The sequence below is a fragment of the Magnolia sinica genome, chromosome 1 (genome assembly GCF_029962835.1).
Source record: "Magnolia sinica isolate HGM2019 chromosome 1, MsV1, whole genome shotgun sequence".
NCBI classification, from domain to species: Eukaryota; Viridiplantae; Streptophyta; class Magnoliopsida; order Magnoliales; family Magnoliaceae; genus Magnolia; species Magnolia sinica.
The window spans coordinates 119,911,178-119,931,252 of record NC_080573.1 but is presented as its reverse complement, the minus strand read 5'-3'; the positions used below and the strand labels follow the sequence as shown (position 1 = coordinate 119,931,252).

The 20,075-nt window shown below is 41.0% G+C and overlaps 1 protein-coding gene across 5 annotated transcripts in view; it reads left to right on the top strand.

The window, feature by feature from the left end:
• Window positions 1-13,596: 13,596 nt before the first annotated feature.
• Window positions 13,597-20,075, top strand: part of LOC131255803 ((6-4)DNA photolyase) — a 30,723-nt gene continuing 24,244 nt past the window's right edge. For 2 of the 5 annotated variants that reach the window (XM_058256678.1, XM_058256674.1), the window contains exon 1: window positions 13,602-14,392. In XM_058256678.1, coding sequence (XP_058112661.1) covers window positions 14,033-14,392 — 360 coding nt within the window. In that variant the 5' untranslated portion in view covers window positions 13,602-14,032. Of the gene's footprint in view, window positions 14,393-20,075 lie in introns of all 5 variants that reach the window. The other 3 variants (XM_058256671.1, XM_058256659.1, XM_058256649.1) reach the window with 3 other exon arrangements.

The window sequence follows — 20,075 nt, the reverse complement described above, 5'->3', positions numbered from 1 at the left end:
CATTCCAAAAATCAGCTTGATCCAAGACTCAGGTGGCCCACACCGTAGGAAACAGTGGGATTAAACCTCCATCTTTGAAACTCTTTTTGGGCCCACAGAAGTTTTGGATCAGGGTGAAAATTTGTGTCCACCCTTCATCTAGGCCTACGTGGCCCTATCAACGGGTGGGATGGAATATAAACTTTAGGGTGGGCCCCACATGGAGCCCACAAGGATGCATGTGTTTCATTACCACCGTCTGCCTGGACGGTGGAACCCTCTGTGATGTGTATTTGTTACCCCACCGTCGTGGACTGTGGGTGTGTGCTTGCGTGTGTGGGTGCGTGAGTGCGTGTGTGGTGCGTGTGCGTGTATTTATATATATATATATAAATATATATATATATATATATATATATACATATATATAATATTATATTATATATAATATTATATGTAATGTATACATATTATATAGTATATCATATATAATATAAAGGTGGGGGAAGGCCCATTTCAGTTCACTTATGGGCTAGGATTGAGGCCCACTTTAATGTATATGCAAGGCCCATGGGTCCGGGCCCATTTAATGCATTAGGGGCCAATGGGTCGAGGCCCATTAAGATGTAATGGGGCCAATGGGTTGAGGCCCACTTGATGTACATATAGGGCCCAATTGGTGTGATCCATTTGATACTCATAAGGCCCATGAGATTAGGCCCATTTAATGCATTCTAAGGCCCATGGGTTATGGCCCATTAAAAATGTTTTGGGGCCTATGGGTTAGGCCCATTTGATGTACATATGGGGGCCCGATTGGCGAGGCCCATTTGATATATATAAGGCCCATGTGAGTAGGCCCATTTGATGCATTCTAAGGCCCACGGGTTATGGCCCATTGCAATGCACATAAGGCCCATTGGTGTGGCCCATTGATGTGGCTCACTTGATGAACATGAGGCCCATATGGTACGGCCCATTTGATGTATTGAAGGCCCAATGGGATATACCTAAGGTTCATTGCAATGTGCAGTCCCAACATGATTTATGTAATGATGTTCACGTCGGGCTATGCCTTGGGAGCAATGGTGGTTTGACGTCCACATTGCAAGTATAGTGTGATTAAATGTCCGCATTATGACTTTTCCTAAGGCCCATTGTTAGGCTCGTACGTCTAATGTGTAGGCCGCCTAAGCCCATCTTTGTTATAATTATCATCTATCCTATATAACATGTATAGTTTCATGATTCATGACCATATGCATCATACGTATGCTTGATATGAGAAATGACTGATCATCGCATATGCCTTGGGTTGTCTCCCGTACACGGGGTGTTGCCCTACATGAGCGCACGATACGCGCAGATTGCATGACCGAATAGTGTGATTCATGCATTCGCATTGTGTGATATGGTTATTTAGCCTAGCGACATCGGGCCGTAGCCTCCCCGATATCGTGGTTGGCGGGATTGGATATCGGAAATCTTGTTCTACATGGGGTGCGATAGATATCCCGGTGAAAGTCCCTAAACCCTTATGGTACCGGGAGGTTGCTCCAACATCTAGCCGAGTGGATGCATGAGCGAGCGTGGGCCGTATACCAGTTTCCACTATGTCGTGGTCAATTGGAAGGGGGTGCGGCCTTACCGAGAGTAGGGGGCAATGTTAGGGCACCAGCTCGAGGAATGGGTCCGCTATTGACGAGCCGAGCCCGATATTGGCAGGCGGATAGTGAGGTCTTTTTCACTCACTTTATTGCGCGCGATGGGGCGGCAATCTTGCTTGGAGTGTACTAGACCCCGGTGATATCCCAGATTTTTGAGTTGTATTGACATGTGGACTTAGATGAGGATTTGTATGCTTGAGTTACATTTTGCATTGCATGGCCTTGGTATGGTCGACATCATTCCTTGCACCGCATGGCCTTAGTACGGCTAATGGTATTCTTGGCATTCATCAGCATGTTCCGCATTACTCTGATATTGCATAGCTGCATTACTACCTTGAGCATACACTTTCACCACCCTCTAAGCTTTCTATAAGCTTATGCACGACCGTTGCGTGCAGGTGACGTAGGATCGCAGCAGCGCTGAGGCTTGAGCGCGTAGCTGATCTTTTTGGAGCTTTCGATCTATCATCATTGTATTTCCCTTATGCTCATTGTACTTGTAAAGTTTTTTATTATAGTGGAAATGTGATGAAGTTTTTGGTTGTTGTTGTGGGTTATGCCTTTGGTTATGCTTATTACGAATCAAACTGATGTTGAAAATCCTCCTTGTAGCATCCCAGGATCGGAACCTGACGAATGGGCGCTGGGAGCCGAGAATGGGGTTCTACGGAGGCTGTCGGTGCTGGATTCGGCGATCGGGAATTTTGTGAGCCCGGTTTCCGAGTTTGGGGCGTGACAAATTGTCTCATATCAATCAACTAAACAATCCAATTTTAACTTTTTATTTTCTTATCATATCTTAACTTTATCCTAAGAGTAGCAGTAGTCATTAGTCATAATCTAGTAACACTAATATTTATCTGTAATATAAGTCTAAGCTGAGTTGGATTGTTCCCAATATCAATATAATCATTTTATCTTTTAGAAAGACATTTTATTGTTGCTCCTTAAGATCGACTGAAAGTATTTCCTTTTTGTTTGGGTGTTTCTATTTCAAAAAGTTATTTTGTACGAAAAGAAAGGTGAAATCCATATTCAGAGGAAGAACCCCACCCTCCGACAATCACCTAATCATCTTACAAGCATATTGTGAGTGGTTGAATAGGCGATCGATTTTCTTAGGTCTCGGTCATATACACTCATGTTTAATGTATTTTCTTATCTTGACACTTACTGTCAAGTTGTTTGGTTTAAATCGAACCATATAATCGATTTTGGCATGCCCACACAAGTTACACCTGATTGAACCAAATTGAATGCTAACAATTTTTCTAACCATTTATGAAATAGTCAATGAGACAATGCATGTGTCATTGTACGTATATAGATAGCGTGTAAAAGATTTTTAGATATATTTGGAATGCTTTTCATGAAAGCATAGCTGGCGCTAAGCTAAATAATACACATTTTCCGATGATGAGGAGGCCCGACTGAAAAGTTCAAGAGGTGGAAAGTGGTCGAGCGAAAAAAAATGGTCAAAGGGACATATGTCAAGAATAAACGAAAGGACATAGAAAACTAAACATGGCAATGATTTAGTTGTTATAACCGTTGGAATAAAGAGAGAACTATCTGTAGGGCATAAAAGAAATCTATAAATAGCAGAAGTTCAGCAAAGCAATTGTCTCATAACAATCAGCTAAACAGTCTAATTTTATCTTTTTTATTTTCTTATCATATCTTATCTTTATCCTAAGAGTAGCAGTAGTCATTAGCCATAATTTAGTAGTACTAATATTTAGCTGTAATATAAGTCTAAGCTGAGTTGGATTGTTCCCGATATCAATACTATCACTTTATCTTTTAGAAAGACATTTTATTGTTGCTCCCTAAGATTAACCGAAAGTATTTTCTTTTTGTTTGAGTGTTTCTAGTTTAAAAAGTTATTTTGCATGAAAGGAAAGGTGAAATCTATATTCAGAAGAAGAACCACACCCTCCGAAAATCACATAATCATCTTACAAGCATATTGTGAGTGGCTGAATAGGCGATTAATTTTCTTAAGTCTCGGTCATATACACTCATGTTTAATGTATTTTCTTATCTTGATATTTATTGTCAAGTTGTTTGGTTTAAATCAAATCATATAATTGATTTTGGCATGCCCACACAAGTTACACCTGATCGAACCAAACTGAACGCTAACAATTTTTCTAACCCTGATCGAGTGACCGTTAAACTGAAACTGGTCCACCACGGCTGATTTACAAACCCGATGGGAACGAAAACTTAGCCTGACCTAGATCCATGGTCAGGGAGCTTAAGTCCGACCGCACGTGGAAAAGGGGCCACCAGAAGTGCTCCGTTGGATCGGAACAGTCCATATTTGGATATAACCTAAGTATACCTTGGCCCTGAGGCCATTCCCATCAAACTTGGGCCTATATAAGGACCTTAAACCCTCTCCCTCTCACCCCATACGAATTCTAAAAATCCTAGGAGAGAGAGAAGAGGAAAAGGAAAGGAAAAGGAGAGAAAGTGAGAGAGAGAGTTGGAAGTTCTTCCTGGGATTCGATCCCGTTACTCCACGCACTTAGCCACCCCCTCTGTATCACAAATCCGGCGTTTTCGACAACATACTTGGGTAAGAAAACCTAACCCTAATCTGTTTTAGGGTTTCAAATAGTGTAAGTTATGAAATAGCTAACCTAATTTATGTTATAGGTTGCCAATCTGCCGTAAACAAAGACTTAGCTTTAAAACTGAGTTCGTTACGAGTCTACCGGCAAAAGGTGCAGACTATAAACGTATAGGTTATGGTTTTCATGGCTTTCAATGTCGGTTAATGGTTTATTACTGATGTGGATGCCATTTCACATGTCAAATGCATCTTTTGTTTCGTGTTTCAGATATATATGAACTATATGGACTATAGTGTATTTTAGGTATTTGTTGAAATGATTGAATGTGTGTAGAATTGGGATTTGTGTTTGCCACGATTATCTGTCATGGATAGGGGATTGTTGCATTTGTAACAACTCCTTGGCGAAAGGATCCACCCAAATACATGTTATGACCGATGTACGTCATGTATGTTGAAGTGTGTAGACTAAGTGTTTGTCGAAACGTCTGAGTGAACATGGAATCATGATTAATACTTGTTGTGATAGATGTTTGTTAATACATGATTATTGTATGTGTCACAACTCCCATGTGAAGGGATTTGCTATAATATGCATTTGAAGTAAATAAATCTATGTATGTTGGAATATGTAGTCTAAGTGTTTGTAGAAATGTCTGAATGATCAGGCATGTAATATTTCTACTTTACATAGGTGTTGAGATAAGAATCTCAACTACCTTAACGATGTGTATGATTTCCTCCATGTAAGTTGTATTCTTTATCTGCTTTACTTAGACACTGCATATGTATGAATTCATGTTTTAGTTGAAATCCATCAAATGCTCACATACTTGTATGATTGGAATTGTTAATCCATTACTGTTTTGATTAACTTGTATGATTATCTGTTATAATTGAATGTGTCTGGGACTACGGAATAGTTCAGGCAATCGGTAACAGGTACTGAATAGGTGGCTAAGGTTGTCTCGCCACATAGGACGTGTTCGATGAACCCGAGTCGTAACTTGGTTGTCTGCAGTGGTTAGGCCACACGAAGTGTTTACGCACTTCATGTCGGTCAATTCAATGTGCGCTCGTACTAGTCGAGTTGACCCGATGTATGTTCACTATGTATAGACGTTACTGCTTGAATCTAAGGTACCAAACTCACCAGTGAAAACCCTCTAAAACTTTAGTACCTTGATCCGCTAAGACTCTTGAGCCGGGCATGGTGGTATGGGACACCGTGGTCGAGCTGTCGGCCTACGCTGGGGTGACGAGCCTCCCTGTAGTGACCAGTGAGCAACCTAGACTCGTGAGCCGAATACGGTGGTATGTGACACTGTATTCGAGCTGTCGACCTACACTGATAAGGTGACGAGCCCTTTGTAGTTACTTCGAGCGTACGCTAAGACTGCGTAGAGGCGACGAGCCCTTACGTAGCAATAAGAGTACACTATACCTGCACTGATAAGGTTACGAGCCCTTTGCAGCGACTTAGAACCATAACATCGTATGAGATTACTAGGATTGACGACCCTGGATTGGATCATCATTTGGGAATTGACATAAGGGAGGTACCTTAGCTTCACAATCCTGCTGTATGAAAAGGACTAATAAGAACTTGGTAATCACGGTCATGCACCACATTGCATGTACCATTTGGCGATGTGTAGAGAGCACGAGGAAGTGACTGACATGCACGATTATTAGATGAAGATCGCTAAGGGAGTGTAGGCGAGAGCATGCATCATTTATTCATACCATCCTGCATTAATCAGAGTATCTAGGGATGTTTGATTGTATTGCTTTATCATTACTGCTTGACTGAATTGATAACATGTTAACTTTTGTTTTATTGTTCTACTGAGTTGATCACTCACCCCCACATTACGAGACGGTATTTTAAACACCAACCAGAACCTGTTGTAGGTTCAGACGATGGCGCAGCCTACGAGGCGGAGCCGGACTTCAAGGATGATGAGGAGGCATTCTCATATATGCACTATTCAGGCGAGTTTACATAGACCGCTATGATCGGCGGGGCTTCGGGGTTATACTTATAGTGGACTGTTACATTTTTGATATTTTGTATTTCGAAACAATACATGTAATTATTGACCTGGCAATGCATACATACTTTGGAGACATAAACTAGTCTATTAAGTTATACATATTTATTTTAGTCTTCCGCTTGCGTATTACAACTGTCCCTGGATTATGTTTTACTGATTTGGCTTAATCTTATTCATGTTTTATGCACTAATACAGACAACATTTAATCATCATTAAATATGTTGCATAAGTGATGCGTTGGAACTCGGGAGTTGGACTTTTACTCAACCCCCGATTTTCAGGGCGTTACATGGTGTTTGGTATCAAGTTGTTTAGTTTAAATTGAACCACATAATCGGTTTTATCATGCCCGCACAAGTTACACGTGATCGAACCAAATTGAACGCCAACAATTATTCTAACCATTCATGAAATAGCCAATGAGAAAATGACACGTGTCATTGTATGGAGAAAGATAGTGTGCAAAAGATTTTTAGAGATATTTGGAGTACTTTTCATGGAATCATAGTTAGCGCTGAGTTAGATAGTCTACATCGTCTGATGACAAAGAGACATGACTAAGAAGTCCAAGAAGTGGAAAATAGTCGAGTGAAAAAGAATGGTCAAAGGGACACATGTCAAGAAGAGACGAAAGGACATGAAAGACTAAACATGGCAACGATTCAGTTGCCATAATCGTTGGAATAAAGAGAGAACTGTCTAGAGAGCACAAAAGAAATCTATAAATAGCAAAAAGTTCACCAAAGCAAATTGTCTCATACCAATCACCTAAGCAATCTAATTTTATCTTTATCTTTTTATAAAAAAATCATATCTTAGCTATATTCTAAGAGTATCAGTAGCCATTAGTCATAATCCAGTAGCACTCATATTTATTGTAATATAAGTCTATATTAAGCTGAATTGTTCCCGATATCAATACAATCACTTTATCTTTTAAAAAATTATTATATTGTTACTCCTTAAGATCGACCGTAAGTATTTCCTTTTTATTTGACTATTTATATTTTTAAAAAATATTTCGTACAAAAGGTAAGGTGCAACCCATATTCGGAGTAATAACCCCACCCTCTGACAATCACCTTGTCATCTTACAATAATATTGTGAGTGACTGAATAGACGATTGATCTTCTCAGGTCTCGGTCATATACACTCATGTTTAATGTATTTGCCTATCTTGGTACTTGTTGTTAAATTATTTGGTTTAAATCGAGCCACATAATTGGTTTTGGCATACCTGCACAAGTTACACGTAATCTAATAAAATTGAATGCCAACATTTTTTTTGCACGCTTGGTGGGATAAAAAACTACTTGGTTGTCATAATCATGTGAAAGCATGAGCCGAAGAGGTACTCATAATCCTTTTGTGGTTAGTGAACCTCCTACATCAAATGAGAAAAATGCAGGTGCAGCCAATGCCTAAGCCATTAAATCCGCAACAAAACCCACAACCTAATTCACCAAACCTAGATATGACATCTTAATCTTGGATGGATTCTCTTGAGTTAATGACGGATGGATTATGTGATATACAAATGAGAAGTAAACATATTATAAAGCAGTCACGAGCTCAGGTTGAGCAATCAAAAATCTAAACTAAAACTTTCAACATGTGGATTACTAAGTATAATGAGAGTTTAAATCGGATGATGGCAATTTTTGCTGAAAGAGCACCTGTCGTGCCTCAGCAAACTGTTGAAACTAGTTATATTGGAAATCTGGCACATGTACAGCCATCACCGACAATACTTCTTTCACAATGGAACACACATGCACCCTATTCCAGCATAGGAAGTGTGGAATGTTCTTCCACCTGCTGAGTTCAAAAGATTTGAATGGGATAACGAGAATTTAATTCCTAAGGCTAGAAATCAGGGAATACCCGGGGGGCAGCCTTTTTGTAAGAATATTTCTCACAAAGAAGAACCATACTTGGTAGCTAGGTCCTAAGCCACTTCCTGTGGCCGAACCGCACTATTTGCACCACAACCAAGTTTTACAACTAGTTCGAGAGGTGTCTAGCTAAGTTCTTGGCCGTACTACCACTCATGTTTATCATAAAACTGATCCTGAATGGGTTAATCAGTAATATCCATTGTCATAAAAATACCAACCTGATTTTACACCATTTACATGTGACCTTGGTTAAGTGACCATAAAACACAGGTCGATTTACCATGCAGTATGGAGAATTAACTAATAATGATTATTATAAACTGTAATTATTTGACTATTCATTAATTGCAGTGGCTTTCACTTGGTATTCTAATTTATTGTCGAATTCTATTCGAATTTTATAAGAAATAGATGAGAAATTTCACGCCCAGTTCTTTTATATGGATAAGGAGATTTTTATGGCCAACCTTGCTCATTTCCGGCAATTGCCTGGAGAATCAGTTGAAAATCATATCGCTTAGTTTTAAAAAGCTAAAAGCTGATGCAAAGTAATCATGACCAAGGCTAAATTTGTCCAGCTAGCCCAAGATGGACTAAAATTCAAAATTCGTAGAAATTTTATCAGAACGGAGTTTGCCGATCTTTATGATTTAAGTAGAAAGGTATCCCGATACGAATCTCTTCTTTAGAAAGGAATGAGGTAGAAAAATTCATCTACCGGGACATATTATGATCCTAACTATGATGTGGTAGTGGCCAAACAACCATTCATCTATTCGGTGTTAGTTAAAACAGAAGCGACCGCACTAGTCATAAAAAAAACTCAAAAGACATATACATTCGATATTACCCGAGCCGATGAAATTTTTGATATAATGTTGACTGATAAATTTATTAAAATACATATGGATGAAGAATTGAAAAGTGCGAGTATTAAATGGCATGAAACTCAGTCATATTCCACTAATAAAATGGTGGTTTTTAGAAACGTTATTCAAGACAACATTGACCGAGAACTGCAAAATTTTGTGAAAAGGAAAAAGAGGTGATGGTGATTGACAACGACCCATTTCTATTTAACATAGAGATTAATATGGCTATGGTTGATACTCAAAAGTTGGTTCGACCACAACAAAAAGTTGGCATTGAGCCCCATGAAGACCATATCAAGCTACAACAAACTGGAAAATGATCTAAAATACTTTTACAAGCAGCTGTGAGCATGGAAGAATGAGTGAGAGCTACATAGTTTACCTATCATATGTCAAATTTGTGTGAGATATGTGCACGGCCGATTCAGCCGAATAGACAACTTTATCGGCCGAATGGTCGAACCAAACCATAGTTTACACACCAACAAAGATCTCGACATCTCATTAACCACCATCGACTAGTTCCAATGCTAGGACGAATGATGGTTAAACCACTCCCTACCCAAGAAGGAGTATGGAGAAGGGTTAGTTATCCTAAATTATCAGAATGATGACTCGCACCCAAAAATGACGCTAGCAAAGGCAACAAGCTGCCAAGCGTAGAAAATTGGCCGTTGTAGAGAATAAACCTCGTAAAATGGCAATGCGATCACGGTTGACGCCAACAATTCCGCAGCCAAAAGATGAACAAATGAATGTGAATGAGATGGATTTAATTATGAAATCTGATCCACACAAGTCAACCATAGAGAACTAGTAGCCTGACAATGAGGAATCGACTGAGTATCTTGACAATAAGTGCTTTTCAGGCGATGATTTGTTGATTGAGGAGTTCCTTACAAAAGCACAATCACTGAAAGAAACTTCACCCAACCTTGATAGAAAAATAGAAGTTTTGGTAGTAAACAGACCTCATGGTTTACTTGCGGTCGAAACATTGAAGAACGATCGAATTTGGAAACACCTGGGGGGATAATGTGTGAAAATGATAATACAGTTTGAATCACTTCCACCAATGGTAATAGATTATAAAATAATATTCACTCTACCATTGAGCTTTTAGGGTAAACCATCTCAACCCACCAAGATGGAGGGAGATGTAGAGGAACTTAGTCCTCTTATAATCATACAACATGACTCCTTTGATCATGAAGAGAATAAAAAATGTGTTCACTGTAACAGTTGAACTAGGCACGATTTCTGGAAAAATAGTGATAGAAAGACCTATTCACATTATAAATCAACATTTGAAGCCACTATACATCTGTTCATTTAGAGGGATGTCCAATTACTAGGGTCCTAGTCAACGTCGGAGCAGTTATGAATATTCTTTTCGCCGAAATGATGATGAAAATTGAGAAAACTCCAGATGATCTAATTTTGACCAAGTTACAGTCAGCAATTTTGCTAGAGGGATAACACAAGCATATGACGTCCTACGTATTTAACTTGATAGTCATTCGAAAGAAGTCTTTACCTTTGGTCTTTAAAAGAAAACTTACCCTGTAAATCTGTCAAGCTGAGATATATGAAGATGACTAAAGGACTCAAATCATAAACTATCTTTAGTATCCTCGGGCTAAAACCAGCCGAAATATTAAAAGATCAACCATAAATTATGTCACAGTCGAGAACAAACTATATCGAAGGGGGGCCGATAGTGTATTACTGTGATGCCTATGCAAAAAAGAGGCAATGTTGGCTATGAGTGAAGTACATGAAGGAATATGAAAAACACACTAAGTTGGCAGAAAGACGAGAATTACGCTTCAGTGCTATGGATGTTTCTAGCCAAAGATGACAACCGATTGTATCTAATACATTAAGGGATGTGAAGCATGCCAAAAACACGAACCGATACCGCAAGTGCCCACAACTGAATTACATCATATTGTTAAACCTTGGCCTTTTCAAGGATGGACCATATATTTGATAGGTAAAATATATCCCCCCTCTTCGAAAATAGATAGTTTCATCATAGTGGGCATGAAATATTTACACTAAATGGGTAGAAGCACAGCTCATGAAGGGAGTTAGCCATAATGAAATTATCAAGTTCATCGAAACCAATATCATCCACTGATTCGGGATTCCTGAATTGATTACTTTGGACCGAGGAGCAGCATTTTCATCCAAAGAGGTGAAATTAATGACCGAGTGCATTTATTACATAGAAAGAGGAGCCAATGTTGCTTTCACCTTTTTGCCTAAAGGTAAAGTAATATGGAGGGCAATGTTGTACCCTATTTTTGATCGTTTCTGAAATAACTAATAAGGAAATAACATGTGTCATTGCATGAGAAATATATAGCGTGCAAAATATTTCTAGAGATATTTGGAGAGCTTTTCACAAAAGCACAACTAGCGCTGAGCTGGATAATACACGTCATTTGATGACGAGGTACAACCAAGAAGCCCAAGAGGTGGAAAGCGGTTGAGTGGAAAAAAACGGTATGTCAAAAAAAGACGAAAGGACATGGAAGACTAAACGATTTAACTGTCGTAACTATTGGAATAAAGAGAACCATTTGGAGGGTGCAGAAAAAAATCTATAAATAGCAAGAATTTCAACAAATAAAATTGTCTCATATACTAATCCAATAAACCAATCAAATTTATCTTATATTTTCTTATCATATGTTAGATCTATTCTAAAAGTAACGGTAATCCTTAGTCATAATCCAATATGGTAATCTTTAGTTGTGATCTAAGTCTATGCTTTTACATTGAACTGTTCTCAGTATTAATAAAATTACTTTATCTTTCAAAAAAGCATCTTACTGTTACTCCTTGAGATCAACCAAGTATTTTCTTTTTGTTTGACTGTTTCTTTTTATAAAAGTACTTTTGTAGAGAATGCAATGTACAACCCATCTTTACAGTAAGAACGCCACATCTAACAATTGTCTGATCATCTTACAACCATATTGTAAGTTGTTGAATAAGTAACCGATTTTTTCAGGTCTTGTCATATATACTCGTGTTTGATGTTTCTGCCTATCTTAATTCTTAACACTTAAGGTCAAGTTGTTCAGTTTGAATTTAGCCGTGAAATCGGTTCTTGCATGCCAGCATAAGTTACACTTGACCAAACCAAACCGAAAGCCAACGGGTTGATTTTGTTAAAAGCTTAAATTGGATGAAGAGAGGCAACTAATATAATTTTTTAAAAAATTTTATGCTAAAAAAAAATCTAAGGGTTAGGATTTCCAGCTTTAGGGATTTTTGGGCAGCCCTTCAGGCTGAGATCAACAATGCCATTGACAAATAACAGTTACGAGTCTTCCGGATCCCACGTATGGATCCAAGTTTAGGTTACGCAGACCTTTAATTTTAGTGGGCCTAAACATAGATGGGACCACCCAGTTATTTCCCACGCTGGAAGTTCCTAGCCATTATATGGTTGGTCCTGTAGAGATCAGCAATTGTACGGTTAGCAGCTCTCAATTCATGCATGTAGATCCGTGTCCTTAGTGATCTAAACCGTTTATCCGATAGGCATTATGGTGCTGTCCCAACTATCTCCAAGATTGGAACATCTTAACCCTTCAATTTTGTCTAGCCCACATTAAAACAGGTACACTACAATGCAAGTATGGTACAAGCTCACAACTCGTTAGGATGGGGATGTCATACACACATCAATCTGGACCTTCCAAAATTTGTCAGCCTTGTGGTACTCGCTCAACAATTTTCAATATCTGATTTCGTCCACGACAGTTCCTCTCAACCATCCACTCGAAGGGCACCACTTGGACCGTGATGGTCCACCGGGCAATCAGGTCATGTTTATGTTTCGGACGCGGATTTCCTGTCAAACGCTTTCCATGAAGTTCCTGCGCTGGTATGTAGGTGGGGGCAACGGTGACGTTTTTAAGAAATCAACTCAGTTCATCGGTTTTTTCGGATAATTTTACGAGAAGAGACCAAAAATCAGGCGTATCCAAGACTCAAGCGGCCGTACGAGAGGAAACAGTGGGGATTCACTGACCACCGTTGAAACATTTTTATGGCCACAAAAGTTTCGTATAGGCTATGTATTTTGTGTTTTCACTTTATCCAAGTAGGAATGACCTTATAAACGGTTTGGATGACATATAAACATTAAGGTGGAGCCCAGGAAGATTTCAAAGGTAGGCAACTCTTTTCCCAGTTTTCCCTCTGGTATGGGATCCACCTGAGTTTTGGTCTAATGTGCTAAAATGATCAAGAAAAACGGATGGACGGAGTGGATTTCTCACAAACATCAAGGTGGCCCTACCTAGCATCCCGTTGTAGTAACATCTTGCAAAGACTTTTTGTTGACTGTTGCGCGAGAGGCATCCGTCGGAAAACGACAGACGATCTGAACTATCAGATCAAGCACACCCAAGTTTCCCGTGAACTCGCCGTACGAGTTGCAACTGAGTCTTACCTCTTGTCAAGTGAGCTTTAACCCGTCATAGCGCACGTTAGCATAATCTGTTAATTTTTCAGTTGCATTTAAGGCGGGAAGAAGCCCAGAACTTTCCATCTCTCAGAACGACGTGGCCTCAACCTGTCCGCTGCTCTTCCCCAAGTCCCAACAGGGAGCGTATGTACTAACGTACGCCGAGTTGCGCGCGTAGCTACGGACCTTCAAAAGCATCCAACGGATCCGGACCCATGCTCCAGAATCACACCGCCTGGCCCCGCCCGGGAGCGAACACATCAGTGGAGCACGTTAGCAGAATGTTCTCGTCCTCCAGGGCGGGAAGCTGCCTCTCTCTCTCTCAACTCAAAATGACTGACGTGGCCTCAACCCTACCGCACTTCCCTCTCCTCAACCGATTAAACCTTTCAACAAACGAACTCCCATGCTGTCACTCTCGCCCGACGCTCCATCCAACCCCACCAGCTCACGTTAGAATCGGCTGGTCCGTTCTTTTTATAGCATGCGAACTGGCTCCTTTCCACAAAATCCCGCCCTCTTCTGCCCAGGAACGCCTCCCATGACTTCAAAACGAAATTCCCTCATTTGGTTCCGGAAAGGCCTCCGCATCCACGACAATCCAGCCCTCGATCATGCCCGCAGGGGCTCGGCCCACCTCTACCCGGTCTTCGTCCTCGATCCCTACTTCCTCGACCCCGACACGTCCGCTTTCTCGCCCGGCTCGGCCCGGTCCGGTCTGAACCGGATCCAGTTCCTGCTCGAGAGCCTTGTCGACCTCGATTCCGGCCTGAAGAAGCTCGGATCCCGTTTGCTCGTGTTCAGAGGGGATCCCGTCCAGGTCGTGATTCGGCTTTTGAAGGAAGTAAGAGTTCTCTTATACTTCCTCTTTTTCTGTTTTGAATGATTGTGGACCATCCGTTTGGTGGGCCCCACTACAGATGGATGGACCGTTTATCATTTTGCTCTTCCCTTAGTTTCGAGGCTGCTGATCCCATGGTTAGGATCACTTGGCTGATGCATATTAAGACTCGGACCGAACTCATTCGGTCCTGAGTGGAGTCATGACTAGGCTGGGCCGAGTCACCCTACCCCTATTTTCAGTTCTGACTCGCAGTTTTGAACTGGATTGGGTCAGACCAAGTCCGAGTCGACTCGAACGAGTCCCACAGGACTCGTCTGAGTCTTAAAACCTAAGATGTTATTTTTTTTAAAGGATTACTGGCCTAAGATGTTATTTTTTAAGGGTTATTTAGAGATAGCCGCCTGCGTTTTGGTTGATATTCGAAATCTGCCCGCTTTTAAATGATTTAAAGTAATGCACCTACCTTTTGAAAAGATGGCGAGAAAACTGCTTATTTCTACACACTTGGGTCTTGGGACATCACATACACCCATAGAGAGAGAGAGAGAGAGCGAGAGAGAGAGAGAGAGAGAGAGCTGGCAATACTCTTGCTGCCCTCGAGAGACTTGAGAGAGAGTGTGAGAGTGAGAGTGGTGTTAGAGTGTGCTCCATCCATCCAAAATATCTAATCTAGCCCGCACTAGCATCTAAGCCATCTCAACCGTCCAAGATCAACGAAGTAGGGTTGGGATCCAAGATCTACAATCATCTTCTTCGTAAAGGAGTGTCATACCTCTCCTTTCCCTCTCCCATATCTTCCTTATGCACCGGCGGCAATCCAGTCGTGCCCTTATATTTTCTTCTATTCACATTTTGCACATCTCCCTTCTCATACACGGCTCATAGTTTAAGTGATTTTTGGTTGTATGCTCTACACATTGCTGAATTTTTAGATCCTAGTGCATCAGAAGACAAGTTTTGCTCAAACCTCCTTTTAGTTTTCTTTTGATCGTCTGCATAAGGTATTTGTTTTTCTTTCCTAGCAGTCATCATCTCCTCGGACTCACCCTAGGTTGAGACATCACCATCTCCCTAGCGGTGATTTGAGGGTGTTAATGCAGTTTCCGGCTCACCCCCTTTACTGCTTGGATATCTGCACAGGAAGAGGACAAAGGAGACCCTGGCTTGCACAGGGGACCCTCCGATGCCAAAGTCAGGCCTAGATTTTGGGTCTAATTGATAAGAGTTTAGGGGTGAGAGTGTGTGTGTACCTTTCACCTTGAGGCACCTCCCTTTTATAGGGGAGATATGATCTCGTGGTTTCGGAATCCTTCCCTAGTTCATAGGGGATTGGTTGTTATTTGCAACGATCCTGAGATCTTAGATCTCCTAGATTTCCAGGTCAAGAATCATCTTCCGAAGATCTTGGAAGGCAAATCTTTGAAGCCGAGCTGAAAGCTTGAGGCTCGGCCCTGGGTCAAACATGGTGCTTGGTCATACGTCGATCATTCTCATAGCCTCGACTTATCCAAGTGGCTCGTGCCGGTCGGTATATGCATTGACCGCTTCAGGCTCGACTAATAATGGTCGAGCCTCACTCGGCTGGGGCACCGCTGTTCTTGAATCGACTTAGTTGCTGATCAAGGATTGCCTTGTGGCCGACCTAGACGTTCGGTCGAACCAGGGTTGAGTCATGATGTGACTAGCCGACCCATGATCTGGGTCGACATAATGCGGCCACCGTGGGGCTCTGAGTGTCCTCGGGTTTGTATTAGTCTCCTCGGAGGCCTACGTCAAGACATTGCAATCTCCTTAGTGGTGTTTGGGGTTAGTAGTGGCTCACTGGCACTATCAGCAACTAGGTTAGTTCATTACTATAAGGCTTTAGGGAACCTTGAGAATCCCTAAAAAATCCTAAATCCTGTAAAGTAGAGATCGTGTGTGAGCGCGGGTGGTTGAGGGTGCCTAACCCCTTGTTCACTCCCCAAGTGTAGGGTGGTGATGTAGTAATAAACTCAGTGAGATCGAGGTCGAATCCCAAGGGACTGATACTTGTACGTTACCTGAAACTAGGTAGAAATAGAACTAGCCTAAGATGAAATCTAAATCGAATGGAATTTAGGGAATAATTGTGAAATAATTATGTAAAACTTAAGAGAAATCAGAGATAAGAAACTAGGGATTCAGAGGATCCACTTGTAGAGATCAGGGAGATCTTATGCCTGCTTCAAGAATCATGGAAATTAAACTGAACTTCCTCTGATATAATTTTAAAGAGATGAAAGGTATATGAATTAGAATGGATTCCATCACCAGACCATGCCCATGAGACAGAGTAAACAATAGAATTAAACTAATTACTAACCAATCAACATGCTATGAAGGTTAGGAAGGGTACCGTCATCCTACCATGCCCAGGAGACGATGGTGAACAACAGGGCTTCCTGACATCATAAACATAAAAGGAAGGAACATGCTCAAAGCCATTGCAGATCCATTATAATTTTAGTCACAACAGACCATTAAAAACTAAAAACACTCCCGTAAATAAACCATAATCAGTATTAGTTCAGTATGAATACAAAACACAAGTGAAAGAGTCCCCCATCACGCTACAAGCTTCACCTCTTAGCCCTAGCTAAGAGGTTTAGCCCCTCATGGATGGACTAATAACCTTAGGAGTCATAAGAGAAAAAAGAAAAAAAACAACAGAAAAGAAAATAAGGAAAAGAAAAAAAAAAAGACTTCTCCTTTCTCTCCCTGTCTTCACGTTAAAACTTCCATAGCCCAGCTCTTTCCTCTCTCTTTCTTTTATAATTGCTGGAGGTCGGCTGGGAGTGTGACTAGAGTCGGCGAACCGACTCTCTTTGTGATTCCTGTTTGCAACAGGACCCCACGTCAGCCTCTGTTTCTGTGCAAGAAAATGCAGAGACAGATTGTCGTTTAGAATGAATTTGAGAGGAGGAAACTTCACATCCTTGAAATATGCCAATGTGGTGAGGGTAAGAACCCCTTGCCTGATCAAATGGATGGTTTGGATCAATGATCCGGCCATGATCATAGTCAAGCAACCAGCCCACATCGGCACGTTGCATCCGGTTTTTCCAGACTGCGAACAGAGCCAACGCTTCTTGCGCTAGCTGTCGGTGGGGCCCACTGCCTTCGGTGTCTGCAAAATCAACTTCGTCCATTGCAATCACGTCGAAAAACCAGTAAGAAATGGCTGGTTTCAAGTTGGATTCGGTGTGGCCCACAGAATATTTTACTCCGCCGTCCAACCTGCGTTTGAACAACTGAGAACCCATACTCGTTTCCTTTTGAAATTCCGTCATCTAGGTCTTGGTAAGACGGACCATGGGGATCTAATGGACGGTCCAGATCTTTCTTTTGAACCCTGAATGGACCCCACAACCCAAAATCGGACGGACGCTGTCCGTCCGCTGTTTCAGTGCGCAATGGCTCGGGTAAAACCAGTATGGCTTTTGGTGCAGCGTGGGAGTGCACCGTGCAGTGCACTCTCGCCTTGTACATGGGGTCCACTGTAATGTATATGTGACATCTGCTCCGTCCATCCGCTTTTTCAACTTATTCAATACATTGAGAAAAAATTGAAGCATATCCAGAGATCAGGTGGGTCCAGAATCCGGTTTTTATGGGCTTATCTATCCGTTGGGCCGCTTTCACAAGGATCCAATGGCTCAAATTTGATGTGTACAGTTAATTTATGGTCTTCAGGCCATATATAAAGTTTCGAGTCGAACGGATGGTTGGAACCTTGTGATCTTGCATTCTGGACCAATTTTGGACTACTTGCGCTTCAGTTTCTCGATTTCTTTGGATCTCTGGCGTGTAAATCTGTCGATCTTGGGCCCCTGGGGTTCGTCCCTTGCCTTGATGACTCATGAGCGTTAAATCCATGCTTTTAACATCCTTTTTCAGTCCAGGCTCCTAAATTCACCCTGCAGCATAAACACGATTAAAATAGGTCGTTAAACGGCATCATGTTCATAAATTCAGGTAATAATTGGGGTTTAATATGCAATATTCGACCCTCAACAACCCTTCCCTCACCCTCACCGAGGTCCTTGCCTAGAATCTCCGGTCGCAGACCTTATCCAGGAGTCATCTTAGTTCGGGAGTTCCTGATTCCCCAACACAAGGCGATTTTACGAATCTATCCGATCATAGATTCTAGGCCGTTATTGGCTAGTGGCGACCCTTTGTCTTTCAAACACACTATTTTATGTCCATATCACATCCATCCAAAACCAAGTCACAACACGCGAGATGCATTTGAGTATGCGTGTTGTGCCGCAGGACTGGTTTCCATAACCACCAATTATATGGTTATGATTGCTCAATTAGTGTGATTTTTGAGTGCCTCACAGTTTGGATGGTATGGTTGGCAATGCAAGTGTGCCATGTGACCCATGTCTAAAGAGAATGAGTCACCACCATTTCCGAAGGGGTGGTGGACCACTGCTCAATTCATCTCCAATATAGCACATCAACTCGAGATGGTGTTGATTACCCATTGTTAGAAATCCAAAGGCAATATAATTTGTAGTTGAGTTGATGATATACGATAATCCTTTTTTTAAAAATGATATACGATTGTTAGCAACTAGAAAAAAGAGAGTAGAAAATCAGCAGTCAGCACTGTGTGATAAGTAATTGAAACAATGATTTTGATCAAAGCATCGAGTATTTGCTTCAAACAAAGTGGTGTGTGCTTGTTTTAGTTTTGAGCCAAGCTTGTTGTCAAATAATGGAATCAAAATCAGGGGAAAAACATCTTGAGCAATGATATATAAGAATCTAAAAGAAATATAAGAAACAAGCATGTGAGAAGAGATTTCAAGAGCAGTTTTAAGAAAAACCAACACTGATCTAGTCAAAGACTTAATATATAACAAAAAGTAATTCTACTATGAATTTGAATTAGTCAGACTGAGGATTCAAAATAGTGCCTCTAAAAGGACACACACACGCACCCAATATGTGTAATGAGGCTTTGCATGGTATATGTGTGTTTTCAAAGTTTGGCATATCAGTAATCCTGAACAACTGATATGTTGCTTTCCATCTTGGATGGATCATGCCCAAAGGATCATTAGTGGACAGTAGGTCAATCACGAGTTTTCAATTTGTGGCCAACAGATAGTTAAGAAGAGAAATAAAGCCACATTCAATTGAAAATGGTCCAAAGGTTGGTGGCTTGTCTAGGGTCTTCCAGTCTAGGGGATTTTTGGGACATCGTCCATCCATGGTAGGATGCCGCAAGACAATGGAATGGACTACTGAAGCATGGCCCCACTTGTTATAATATAACTAACAACCCACGTGTGCTATGCAAAGTACTAGGTAGCGTATCCTATAATTCCTCATATGCATAATCTGTGTACCGGTTGGCTCAGTTACTAGCTATATACCTTGCTATTAATTCTTGAATTCAAACTACTGAGCGCTTTGCACCCATTCGCTATTTGTGTCAATCGTAATTCACAAAATGCTTTTAGTTCTCAACTTTGGACTTTGGTTAGGCTTTGATTGCTTTGAAAATTATGCATGCGCCAAGTCGAACATCTAAGATGAATGCGTCCCACCCGCCAAGATTAAAAGTCGTTTGATGCGAGAGGTATCACTTTTTCGAGTAATTGACGCTACCACTGTGTCTCATCCAATGCACTACTTCTATTCTTTT